General features: G+C 40.9%; 1 protein-coding gene across 1 annotated transcript in view; it reads left to right on the forward strand.

Annotated features, from left to right (window-relative positions):
- Positions 1 to 362: 362 nt before the first annotated feature.
- The window catches only part of LOC129856183 (mucin-2-like), a 33,500-nt gene continuing 21,970 nt past the window's right edge, over positions 363 to 11,892 (forward strand). Inside the window, exons 1-22 of the mRNA XM_055924282.1 lie at positions 363 to 467; positions 841 to 1,114; positions 1,514 to 1,628; positions 1,910 to 2,000; positions 2,463 to 2,602; positions 3,515 to 3,731; positions 3,948 to 4,073; positions 5,118 to 5,232; positions 5,515 to 5,665; positions 5,794 to 5,907; positions 6,436 to 6,502; positions 7,199 to 7,336; positions 7,795 to 7,959; positions 8,154 to 8,248; positions 8,491 to 8,617; positions 9,184 to 9,439; positions 9,648 to 9,703; positions 9,943 to 10,034; positions 10,118 to 10,269; positions 10,519 to 10,657; positions 10,847 to 10,957; positions 11,605 to 11,784. Of these exons, the coding sequence (XP_055780257.1) occupies positions 392 to 467; positions 841 to 1,114; positions 1,514 to 1,628; positions 1,910 to 2,000; positions 2,463 to 2,602; positions 3,515 to 3,731; positions 3,948 to 4,073; positions 5,118 to 5,232; positions 5,515 to 5,665; positions 5,794 to 5,907; positions 6,436 to 6,502; positions 7,199 to 7,336; positions 7,795 to 7,959; positions 8,154 to 8,248; positions 8,491 to 8,617; positions 9,184 to 9,439; positions 9,648 to 9,703; positions 9,943 to 10,034; positions 10,118 to 10,269; positions 10,519 to 10,657; positions 10,847 to 10,957; positions 11,605 to 11,784 (2,997 nt within the window). The 5' untranslated portion in view covers positions 363 to 391. The remainder of the gene's footprint in view (positions 468 to 840; positions 1,115 to 1,513; positions 1,629 to 1,909; positions 2,001 to 2,462; positions 2,603 to 3,514; positions 3,732 to 3,947; positions 4,074 to 5,117; positions 5,233 to 5,514; positions 5,666 to 5,793; positions 5,908 to 6,435; positions 6,503 to 7,198; positions 7,337 to 7,794; positions 7,960 to 8,153; positions 8,249 to 8,490; positions 8,618 to 9,183; positions 9,440 to 9,647; positions 9,704 to 9,942; positions 10,035 to 10,117; positions 10,270 to 10,518; positions 10,658 to 10,846; positions 10,958 to 11,604; positions 11,785 to 11,892) is intronic.

Genomic DNA, 11,892 nt, shown 5'->3' on the forward strand with positions numbered 1-11,892 from the left:
GAAGATGTATTCATATCCAGCTGCGCCTTGGTCCTCATTCTCTCCAGTACACGATCGTGACACTGGGCCACTGTACAATAACAGTTTAGAGAACCCCCCCCCCCCCCCCCCCTCTTGGCAACGAAGACAAAATGTTGCTGTTTTAAAGCTAATTTCCTGCAATTCTTCAAATTTTGCAATGACTTATGCCGTGTTCTTATGTTATCTGATTGCCCAGTCGTTAATCTGGCCCTGTCAATAGACATGTTTACCATGTCTCAATAAAGATGTCTGACATCCTCCTTCTGATGGGTGTGAACTGACAGACAGATTAAACAATGCCATTATAAAGGAGGCTGTCGAGCAGAACTCTACACTTTTACCTGAAGCCCACTTCACCTGGACACTAACTATGGGGTGGACAACTCTGTGGTTGTGTGTTCTCGCTCTGCCACTAACGAGCGCCGTCCAGGTGAAAGCCAAGAAAGGTAAGACGATACAGGATCATTTTGGAAATAGCAGTGATTTATTTTGATCTATGCAGACAAAGACAAACAGTCAAACATAGAAATAGATACTGTATAGAGATGGCGTTAGATTAAGTTTCTATCTATTTCGAGGCAACTATCAGTCAGGAACAGACACATTTTGTTATTATGAACAATTTTGCTTGGAACTAATCTGAGTGCAGTCTGTCTAAGAGTGTCATATTTTTTAATATCTCGATTCACAATCCACTACAATTGGATATTTTGAAATAAATGCTGCATTATTTACAATTTACAGCAAAGTTATAAATTGTGTCTCTTTCTGATTCCATAAATTTAAAGTGGGTAACTTTTTCTGTTTTCGTCTCCATAGCTCGCCAGTCCAACCATGTGAACAGCATCTGCAGCACCTGGGGCAGAGAGCACTTCAAGACCTTCGATGGAGACGTGTACCAGTTCCCAGGGACGTGTGAATACAACCTGGCCTCAGACTGCCACTCTGAGTCCTACCAGGAGTTCTCTGTGCACCTGAAGAGGAACGAGGCTACTGAGACCGAGGGGAACCCTACGGTCAAACACGTAGTGGTCACTATCAACGACCTGGTCTTCCATCTGACCAAGACTCAGGTCGCGGTCAATGGAGAAATGTAAGTTTTCCACAAATGTTTTGTGTTATGTGTCCTCTAATTCATCAGGGATGTTACAGTGAGATTTACATCCTCTTTCAAGCGAGCCATGGAAAAATCAATTAGACTGTCATAAATAAATAAATAAAGTGTTGATATACTGTATCTATCTATCTATCTATCTATCTATCTATCTATCTATCTATCTATATATACCATTTCCTCTCTGCATTAAGTAATGGATTTATATTATGCTGTTACCTATTCCCATCTGAGACAGTACTCTGACATATTTCCAGGGATTCCATTTTGAATTCAAAGGATTTAACTGTATTTTGTGTCTCTTTGTTGTTAATTGACACATTGGTACATTTCTATGTGATCTCTATTATTAATTATGTTCTTCATCCTTATTCCCAGTGTAACTCTGCCGTACTACAATGGAGGAGTCCAACTGGAGAGGAATGCAGTTTACACCAAACTTTACTCCAAGGTTGGCCTGGTTGTCATGTGGAATGGAGAAGATGCCGTCATGGTAAGCTTTTATAAGAATCAAAACATTACTTAGAAGAATGCATACAGAAGTGTATTTATTTATTTGCTTTGTAAGAATCAATAAGTTCACTGAAATTGACTGCTGTCATTAAACAGTGAACAGTGTCAAACGAACCCGTGCAGATACACAGATACCACGTGTGTGACTGTGTGAGAGTTGAAGTCTTGTATCTCATCTCAATATCTGCGCTGCTGCTCGTGGCAACGGCATTTCTCTGAGTCTACCTTAGAGAATAGTTGACCCATCACTGTTTGCATTAGGTGGAGCTGGACATGGAGTATACCAACCGTACCTGTGGTCTCTGTGGAGACTTCAATGGCCTTCCAGTCCACAGTGAATTTATTCATGATGGTGAGCATTTCTAAGAATTATTAGGGTTACAATTCATGAGGATTATAATTACAATAATTACAATTCATGAGGATTATAACATGTATAGTCATTTATAACACACTTATAATCATTTATATTAATCAATCATTTATATTAATATGTACAAGTATTTCTAATGGCTTATGCGTGTTACGTGTAATCAATATTTTCCAAGTGGCTAATATTATCATTTATTACATGTATAGTCAGTTATAACAAATTTCTAAGCATTTATCTAAATATATATAATGACTTATTTAGTTGCTATTATTAACATGCTATTTATTTATATATTCTAAGTGACAGTTATATATTCTTATATCTAGTAGCATCAGTGTAATTTCACATAGGTTGTAAGGTCATTAATATACATTTATACACATTTATATGCGTTTCTAATCACTTATTGATGAAGGATGACATTGTTTTATTTCCGTGCAGGTCGTAAAGTGAGCCCCATTGAGTTTGGAAACAGGCAGAAGGTCCACAGGCCCAACGAGGACTGTGAAGATCCCTATGAAGAGGAAGAGGAAGATGAACCTGCAGACGTTCAGCCTAAAGAGGACACATGCAAGGAGTTTGTAAGTTCTACCTCCAGTCTGTTCAGCCTGACAAATAGACTACAGTATTTCCATGTACTTCACTTCATTCTATTGATTTATTTGACTGCCATATGGAACGAATAAAGTTCAAATATGGCATAATATTATTCGTATTGCAACTTACAACCTCCTCCTCCTTCTCTTCCCCCTCTTCCTCCTTAAAACCTCTTATGCGTCCTCTCCTCTGCCTCCTCCTCTCCCACTCCTTCTCTTTCACTCCTCTTCTCCCTCCACTTCCTTTCCACCTCTACCTCCTCCTCCTCCCCCTCCTCTCCCACTCCTTCTCTCCCTCCACCTCCTCCACCTCTCCCTCCACCACCTCCGCCCCCTCTTCCTCCTCTCCCTCCTCTTCCACCTCTAACTCCTCCTCCTCCTCTTCCTCCTCTACCACTCCTCCTCCTCCCCCTTTTCCTTCTCTCCCTCCACTTCCTCCTCTTCCACCTCTACCTCCTCCTCCTTCTCTTCCTTCTCTCCCACTCCTCCTCCTCCCCCTTCTCTCCCTCCACTTCCTCCGCCTCTCTCGTCCTCCTTCTCTCCCTCCACTTCCTCCTCCATCTCCTTCCCTTCTTCCACCTCCTCCTCCTCACCCTCCTCCACCCCCTCCTCCTCTCCCTCCTCATTCACCTATACCTTCCCCTCATTCACCTCTTCCTCCTCTTCCTCCTCCTCCTCCTCATTCACCTATACCTTCTCCTCATTCACCTCTTCCTCCTCCTCCTCTTCCTTCCCCACCTCCTTCTCTCCCTCAACTTCCTCCTCTTCTCCCTCCACTTCCTCCTCCTCTCTCTCCTCCTCCACCTCTTCCAACCTCCTCCTCCTCCTCTCCCTCCTCATTCACCTATACCTTCTCCTCCTTCACCTCTTCCTCCTCCTCCTCCTCCTCCTCCTCAGCATGCCCAGTGTGGCCAGCTCCTGCGCTCGGCGTTGTGGAGCTCCTGTGGTGCGGTCGTGAACCCTGAGCCCTACATCCAGGCCTGTGTTCAGGACCTGTGTGGCTGCAGCAACACTTCTGATAGCTTCTGTGTCTGCAGCACCCTGGCAGAGTACTCCAGACAGTGCTCCCACGCCGGGGGACAGCCACCCCACTGGAGAACAACAACCTTCTGTGGTAATGGGACATCTCAATAACTGTCTGGGTGTTCAGGAAAACATTTACTGGATTACAGTAGCGGTGTAGATCAAAAAGTCACATGCAAAAAAATAACTCTTTATTGTCCATAGTCAGCTTCAGATCACACAAATGTCTAAAAATATAAATACATATATATACATATTAACATATAATAATAAAATGCACTATAATTTATTTTCTTTGTTTTCTTAGACAAGCAGTGTCCGTTCAACATGGTGTATCTGGAGAGTGGCTCTCCCTGCATGGATACCTGTACGCACTCAGACACCAGCTCCCTGTGTGAAGAACACCTGATGGACGGCTGCTTCTGCCCTCACGGTCAGCCTTTAACCAGAACTCACCTCAATGTATCAGTATAACAGTGATGATAGAGAACTACAACACACCTCAATGTATCAATATAACAGTGATGATAGAGAACTACAACACACCTCAATGTATCAGTATAACAGTGATGATAGAGAACTACAACACACCTCAATGTATCAGTATAACAGTGATGATAGAGAACTACAACACACCTCAATGTATCAGTATAACAGTGATGATAGAGAACTACAACACACCTCAATGTATCAATATAACAGTCATGATAGAGAACCACAACACACCTCAATGTATCAGTATAACAGTGATGATAGAGAACTACAACACACCTCAATGTATCAGTATAACAGTGATGATAGAGAACTGCAACACACCTCAATGTATCAGTATAACAGTGATGATAGAGAACCACAACACACCTCAATGTATCAATATAACAGTGATGATAGAGAACTACAACACACCTCAATGTATCAGTATAACAGTGATGATATTATATATTTAGTCATAATACACATTTGGTTTACATTTAGTAATAATACATATAATTTATAAAGTGTATTTGTACAGATTTCGTTATTTTACAGTTCGTTCCATTATACCACAAATTGCGTTAGACTCACTGTATCTCATTACTGTATCTCATAACTCACTGTATCTCATTCTGTGACGTTCACGACACGTTGTATGTTTTCACCACTCTGTAGGGACTGTGGTGACGTTCACGACATGTTGTATGTTTTCACCACTCTGTAGGGACTGTGGTGACGTTCATGACACGTTGTATGTTTTCACCACTCTGTAGGGACTGTGGTGACGTTCATGACATGTTTGTTTTCACCACTCTGTAGGGACTGTGGTGATATTCATGACATGTCTGTTTTCACCACTCTGTAGGGCATGTGGTGATATTCATGACATGTCTGTTTTCACCACTCTGTAGGGCCTGTGGTGATATTCATGACATGTCTGTTTTCACCACTCTGTAGGGCCTGTGGTGATATTCATGACATGTCTGTTTTCACCACTCTGTAGGGACTGTGTTTGATGACATCTCAAAGCGGGGGTGTGTCACTCAGGACCAGTGTCAGTGCAAACACGACAAAGTTTACAACTCTGGAGAAGTATTCAGACAGGACCGTGAGGAATGGTGAGTCAAAGGTTTAGACTTAAAGTGCTCAATGTAAAGCACTGTACAGTTAAAATAACAAGTTAAGTTAAGACAGAAGTCTTAACAGAGGGTTCATGTTTCTGGTTTATCCTGTAAATGACTTCATCATTTATTTTGTGTCTATGATTCAGTGTCTGTCACCATGATCAGTCGTCCTGTAAATGACTTCATAATTTGTTCTGTGTCTGTGATTCAGTGTCTGTCACCATGATCCTTGGTCCTGTAAATGACTTCATCATTTGTTCTGTGTCTGTGATTCAGTGTCTGTCACCATGGTCAGTGGTCCTGTAAAAGTCTGCCCAGCCCTGGTACATGTGCAGTTGAGGAGGGTTCACACGTGACGACCTTCGATGGGAAAGCATTCACCTTCCATGGGGACTGCTACTACCCCTTAGCCAAGTTGGAAAGCAAGGTAACTGACAATTACACTACACTTTTATGAAGAGACAATCTAGATAATAAGTGGATGACATTTTATGTCACAACGTTTTCTCATCAATTTTTTGTTTTAGTTTTTTTGTTTTCCCTTCTCTGTTTCAGAATGAAGCCAGTCCAAAGTTCACTGTGCTGGTCCAGCTGGTTCCCTGTATAAGACAGAAGTTTGACACTTGCCTCAAGAGTGTTGTGGTCTTGTTAAACAATGATAGAAACAACGTGAGTATTACCTTCATTAAAAGATGGAGATTTGACATATACACTTGAACATATACACATGTATATTATACACTATCTCTGTGTATTTACAGTCAGGTACAAATTTAAAGGCATCCTTGAATAAGATGAGCAAGAAAGACTATTAAATGAAGCTCTTTTGGCCACGCACACCAGGGGTGGGTTTGGTGTCAAAAAGACGAATCATATGCAAAACAGAGCTCGATACCTACTGTATAAAATGGTGGTGGATCTTTGATCTATGGGGCTGTTATGCTTCCACTGGTCTGTATGGAAGAATGGTCTAAGATACTTCCCAATGTGTTCTCCAATCTCCCAAAACCTTCTAGAGAAAGGCTCAGTGTTGTTATCCTCGCAGGGTGAGGTATTGAAAAATAATGAAAACCTGGGTGCCAATCATTTTGGATCCGACTGTATAAGTACTTATATGTATGTAAAATGTATATACTGCACATATAGTCTTGTGTTGAATAGGATTAGTTGATCTTGGCTCTTGTTTTCATTTTCCAGGCTTTGGTGATTACCGCCGATGGGAAAGTCAGCCACAATGCACAGATCACTCTGCCTTACAACACAGGTGGGACATGGAATAATTAAAAAGCAATTATGCCCGAGAGGGTGTGATATATGGCCAATATACCATGGCTAAAGGCTGTTCTTGGGCACAACGCAACTTCCCTTACCAATGGTACATTGGTCATATACTACAATCCCCCAAGGTGACTTATTGCTATTATAAACTGGTTACCAATGTAATTAGAGCTGTAAAAATAAATGTTTTGTGATAGGGTCTGATATACCACATCTGTCAGCCAATCAGCATTGAGGGCCCGAATCACCCAGTATATAATAAAGATTATGTACACTCTTCTATGTTATGAAAGTGCAACCAGTAACATATAATCAACATAGAATGAAACATTCGCCTGTATAGATATCAACTGCCTATTTCTATGTATTATTACACTGTACTTCCAAAGCTATTGACACAGTAATAAGTACACTAATGTTTAATGTTAATTTAAAAAAAAGTTTAAATAAAAAATGAATCATATTTAATTTAATGGTAATCCCCCCCACCCCCATCCCCCCTTTTCTGTTCCCAGCTGACATTAGTGTACATTGTCTATATTAGGACTATCTCAGCAGGAGCTCTTTCAGTCTTGTTCCCAGCTGACATTAGTGTACGGTGTCTATATTAGGCCTACCTCAGCAGGAGCTCTTTCAGTCTTGTTCCCATCTGTCATTAGTCTATTTGTTTGTCTTCCCGTAGCTGACATCAGTGTGTTCAAGCCGTCGTCCTTCCACATGATTCTACAGACCAGCTTTGGGCTGCAGGTTCAGATCCAGCTGGTCCCTATCATGCAGGTTTATGTCACCCTGGACGAGAGCTACAAGACTAAGACACAAGGTAAGTTAACTCCCAAGTTGTAGGCATATACCTCCGAAGGTGAGCAGATATATGGCGTTTGAATTTAACTTTATGTAAATGTAATAAAAATTGGAAATTTTATCATTAAAATAATAAAAACAGCAAGAAAGTACAACAATGGTGTTGATTTCTGTTTGGTTTAGGTTTATATGGTGTTGATTTCTGTTTTGTGTAGGTTTATATGGTGTTGATTTCTGTTTGGTGTAGGTTTATATGGTGTTGATTTCTGTTTTGTGTAGATTTATATGGTGTTGATTTCTGTTTTGTGTAGGTTTATACGGTGTTGATTTCTGTTTGGTGTAGGTTTATACAGTGTTGATTTCTGTTTGGTGTAGATTTATATGGTGTTGATTTCTGTTTTGTGTAGGTTTATATGGTGTTGAATTCTGTTTGGTGTAGGTTTATATGGTGTTGATTTCTGTTTCTATTTCTTCTAGGTCTGTGTGGGAACTTCAACAAGGTTCTTTCTGATGACATGAAGACCCCTCAGGGTATGGTGGAGGGAACAGCCTCTTCATTTGGGAACTCCTGGAAGGCTAATCCTACCTGTAGAGACAGAGAGGAGAGGCTGGACGATCCCTGCTCCCTCAGTGTGGAGAATGGTAAGCCCTCTTCACTAACTCTTTAGTTGAAGGTTAAGCCTTACATAACTGAATGAAAAGCAGAACATAAGCATTTCATAAATGTTTATGTCAACAACCGCAGTATCATGTCGTTGGATCCAAAGCGATGCAGCAAGCAGCAGTTGATACAGTATCAGACATATTTGAACTCTTGCCATCTTCTGTTTACTCAGAGAACTATGCTAAACATTGGTGCTCCATGCTAAGAAGTTCTGACAGCACTTTTGCCAAGTGCCATGCCATGGTAGACCCCGAGCTTTACTACAAGGTAATACATTTTGTATAAATGTAACTGTTATATTTAATAGAGTTACGTCTGGTTTGGAATGCTCACAATGATATCTTGGCTGGTTGTGGTATATGTACACTTCTACATATTTGTCCTGAACTTTCTGACTAGATTTTAATGCTGTTTGTAATAGTGTTTGTCATGCGAAAGCTCTGGCCAATGAGATTTGTATTATATTTATTACGTATGGAACATTTACTTAAACTTGATATTTTCTACAGCGATGCACATACGCTAGCTGCAACTGTGAGAAGAGTGAAGACTGCCTGTGTGCCGTCTTCTCCTCCTATGTGCGAGACTGTGCTACCAAGGGAGTGGTCCTGTCGGGCTGGAGAGACAACGTGTGTGGTAAGTGATTTACACTTCTCATATTTCTGTCTTGTCGTATATTAGTGAAAGGAGATGACAGTATAGGCCTCTCCTGGCTACCAATGAAAGGTTCACTGAAATTCTGATTAGAATATACGCATTCTGCAAATGGTTCTACTGCCATCGCTAAACGTATGGGAGACAGGGGACAACCTTGGCAAATTTGACTGCCATTGCAAAAAGTAGGGGAGACAGGGGACAACCCTGGCGGATTCCACTGTCATTGCAAAAAGTAGAGGAGACAGGGGGTAACCCTGACAAATTCCCCAACCTCCCCGGTTGTGAAGGTTTCTAAAAGTTTTTATTGTGGCATCTAGTTTGTATGACAAACACATTTTTTATTTATTCTTGGGGAATAAATGAATACCTTGACCAGAGCTTAAAAATAAATGACCGTGTCTTCTCATCTCATCTGATGTCAACTTTAACAACACTTACTTACTTAATCCTCTTCCTTCCTGGAGTAAAATAGAGCCTTTAGTGAAGTTTTCCAACACTGCTAATCTTAACTTTATCCAACACTTTACATATTTCCCTGCAACCAGACAAATACACTGGTAACTGCCCAGCGTCTCAGACCTACTCTGACCAGCTCCAGAGATGTCAGCTGACTTGTAGCTCCCTGGCCAGCAAACGCCAAGGTTGTACCAACGACTTCCTCGCCGTGGATGGTTGCTCCTGCCCGGACGGACTCTACATGGATGATAGGGGCACCTGTGTACCCATGGACAAATGCCCCTGCTTCCACAACGGGGTCCACATCAAGCCTGGGAAATCCATCAACATTCAGGAGGAGCACTGGTAAGAGACTGTTTCTATCTAATAAAGTGTCTAGCTACCTATTTAATTGACTACTTACCTACCTACCTACCCATCTACTTATTTACCTAACTTACCTACCTACCAAAGCAGCAAATTTGTCATATTATCTGCTAGTATAGAAAATACACAATCCTGCAATGTTACTCCAATATTAAAATAGCTCTTGATATCATGTGTGTTCTTCTAGTGTCTGCAACAATGGGAAGCTTCACTGCCGTTCCTGGAAAATGCGTTCAGAGAGTAGTAAGTAGCCTTTCTGTGTCCCTTTGCTATTCATATCCCATTATCCCTTTGATGTGTACAGTATTTTACCTAGACTTGTGTTCAAATACTATATGAGAGATAATTTAAATTACTTGAGTCCAGGACTAGGCTTAATCTGTTTTAAACCGGCCCTAGAAGTATTTGAAAGATAGTATTTGAACCCAGATCTAAATTTGACATCTTATTGTGTAGTAATAATGAAACTGCTTCTGTTACAGCCTGCCAATCGCCGAAGGTGTTCTTGAACTGCTCCAATGACCTGGGAGTACAGTGTACACGGAGCTGTAGGAACCCAGATTTCATGGACTGTGTGAGTTGACTTGTTGACTTCCATTAGTACCTGACCTAAGGGTTGTGTTCTTTATTTAATTCCGTCTCTCTCCTTGACCGCAGTTCTCCGCAGAGTGTGAGTCCGGGTGCAAGTGTCCCATGAGTCTGTGGGAGGATGGGAAAGGTATGTGTGTGAAAAAACATGAATGCCCATGCAGCCATGATGGATTCCTCTACGCCCCAGGAAAACAGATCCCAAACAGATGTAACACTTGGTGAGTTATTGAGATTTTATGGTTATATGTTATTATCTGATATAAAACGATACAATGTGAGGTTATGTGGTATCATATGACGTTATATGATATGGTACCATAAATAATAGAAATGCTAGACTAAAATGAAATGGAATGAGATTTCATGACACAAAATGAGGGCTTCCTTCATCCTCTCTAGCTAATGTGATCAGGATTGTATTTGAAGAGGATATTTGACTTAGTGTCTCTCATACTGTACACATGTAGCACCTGTAAGAGTGGGAAATGGGAGTGCACAGATAAGAAGTGCCCAGGAACCTGTACCATCTACGGCAGTGGCCATTACAAAACCTTTGATGAGCGCACGTATGGCTTCCAAGGAAAATGTGGCTATGTGGCTGTCCAGGTAATCAATGCTTATGAGGACATCTCAATACATTGCAATTTATTTCAATTAAATTGTGATGTGTTTTTATACAAAAAAAATGTTTGTATAATAGTACTGCTGTTGTCTTCTATATTACCAACTAATCATATAAATTGCAAAAGTCTAATTTAGTTTCTAAAGTACTCTCTCCCTGTTTTTCTCTTTAAGAACAAATGTGGGAACCGGCCTGTCCAGGACAACTTCATGGTGATCACAGAGAACATACCGTGTGGAACCACAGGCACCACTTGCTCCAAGTCTGTCAGGGTTCAACTGGGGGTAAGACTGGACAAAAGACTCACTCTAACAGGCGGCTGGTGGCACCTTCAATGGGAAGAATGGGCTCACAGTAATGACTGGAACAGAATAAATGGAATGGCATCAAATGCATGACTGGTTTTGATGTGTTTGATACCATTCCATTTACTCCACTCCAGGCTTTATAATGAGCCGTTCTCCTTTCTATATCGGTTGGATCATATTGAGAGATCATTTGACATTCATACATACAATAACAATACATAATTTTGCGTTATTTAGCAAATGCTCTTATTCAGAGCGACTTATTCAGAGTGGCAGTACAATTAGTGAATTCAACTAAAGTAGGTAAAATGACCATCACAATCATTGCAAGTAAAACTTTCTTCCAAATAGCCACTAACCTCAAAAATCAGTATGAAATTCAAGCCATTTTTTTTCTTCATAAAAAGCTTTAGAAAGTGTATTGTTTGTCATAGTTTTGCAAAATTCCAGTAACTTTCCCCAACTTCCCTGTTTTTCCAGAAATCATAATTGCAAATTTTCAGAAATTACGAGGGAATAAGGAGGAAATCCTTCTGGAAAACCTGGGATTTTGGGGAAAGTTACCAGAATTTTGCAACCCTAATTGTCTGTGAACAGGAAGTGATAAATCCTTATCCTTACAGAGAAAAGAGTTCAAACTATCAAAGGGGACCTATGAAATGGTGGACCTAGGAGTGGGCTCTCAGATCCAGTACCAAGTGAGGACCGTCGGTCTGTACCTGATTGTTGAGTCAGACATCGGGATCGCAGTGCAGTGGGACCGCAAAACTACCGTCCGCATCGTCCTGGAGCCACAGCATACTGTAAGTTTAGTGTTGAAGGGTTAACACATAGAGAACCTGTGATGAAATAGACTCGAAATAGATGAACAAGACATCAGACATCAGTGTGCATTGTGTATTGCTAACAGT

The sequence above is a fragment of the Salvelinus fontinalis genome, chromosome 5, assembly GCF_029448725.1.
Source record: "Salvelinus fontinalis isolate EN_2023a chromosome 5, ASM2944872v1, whole genome shotgun sequence".
NCBI lineage: Eukaryota > Metazoa > Chordata > Actinopteri > Salmoniformes > Salmonidae > Salvelinus > Salvelinus fontinalis.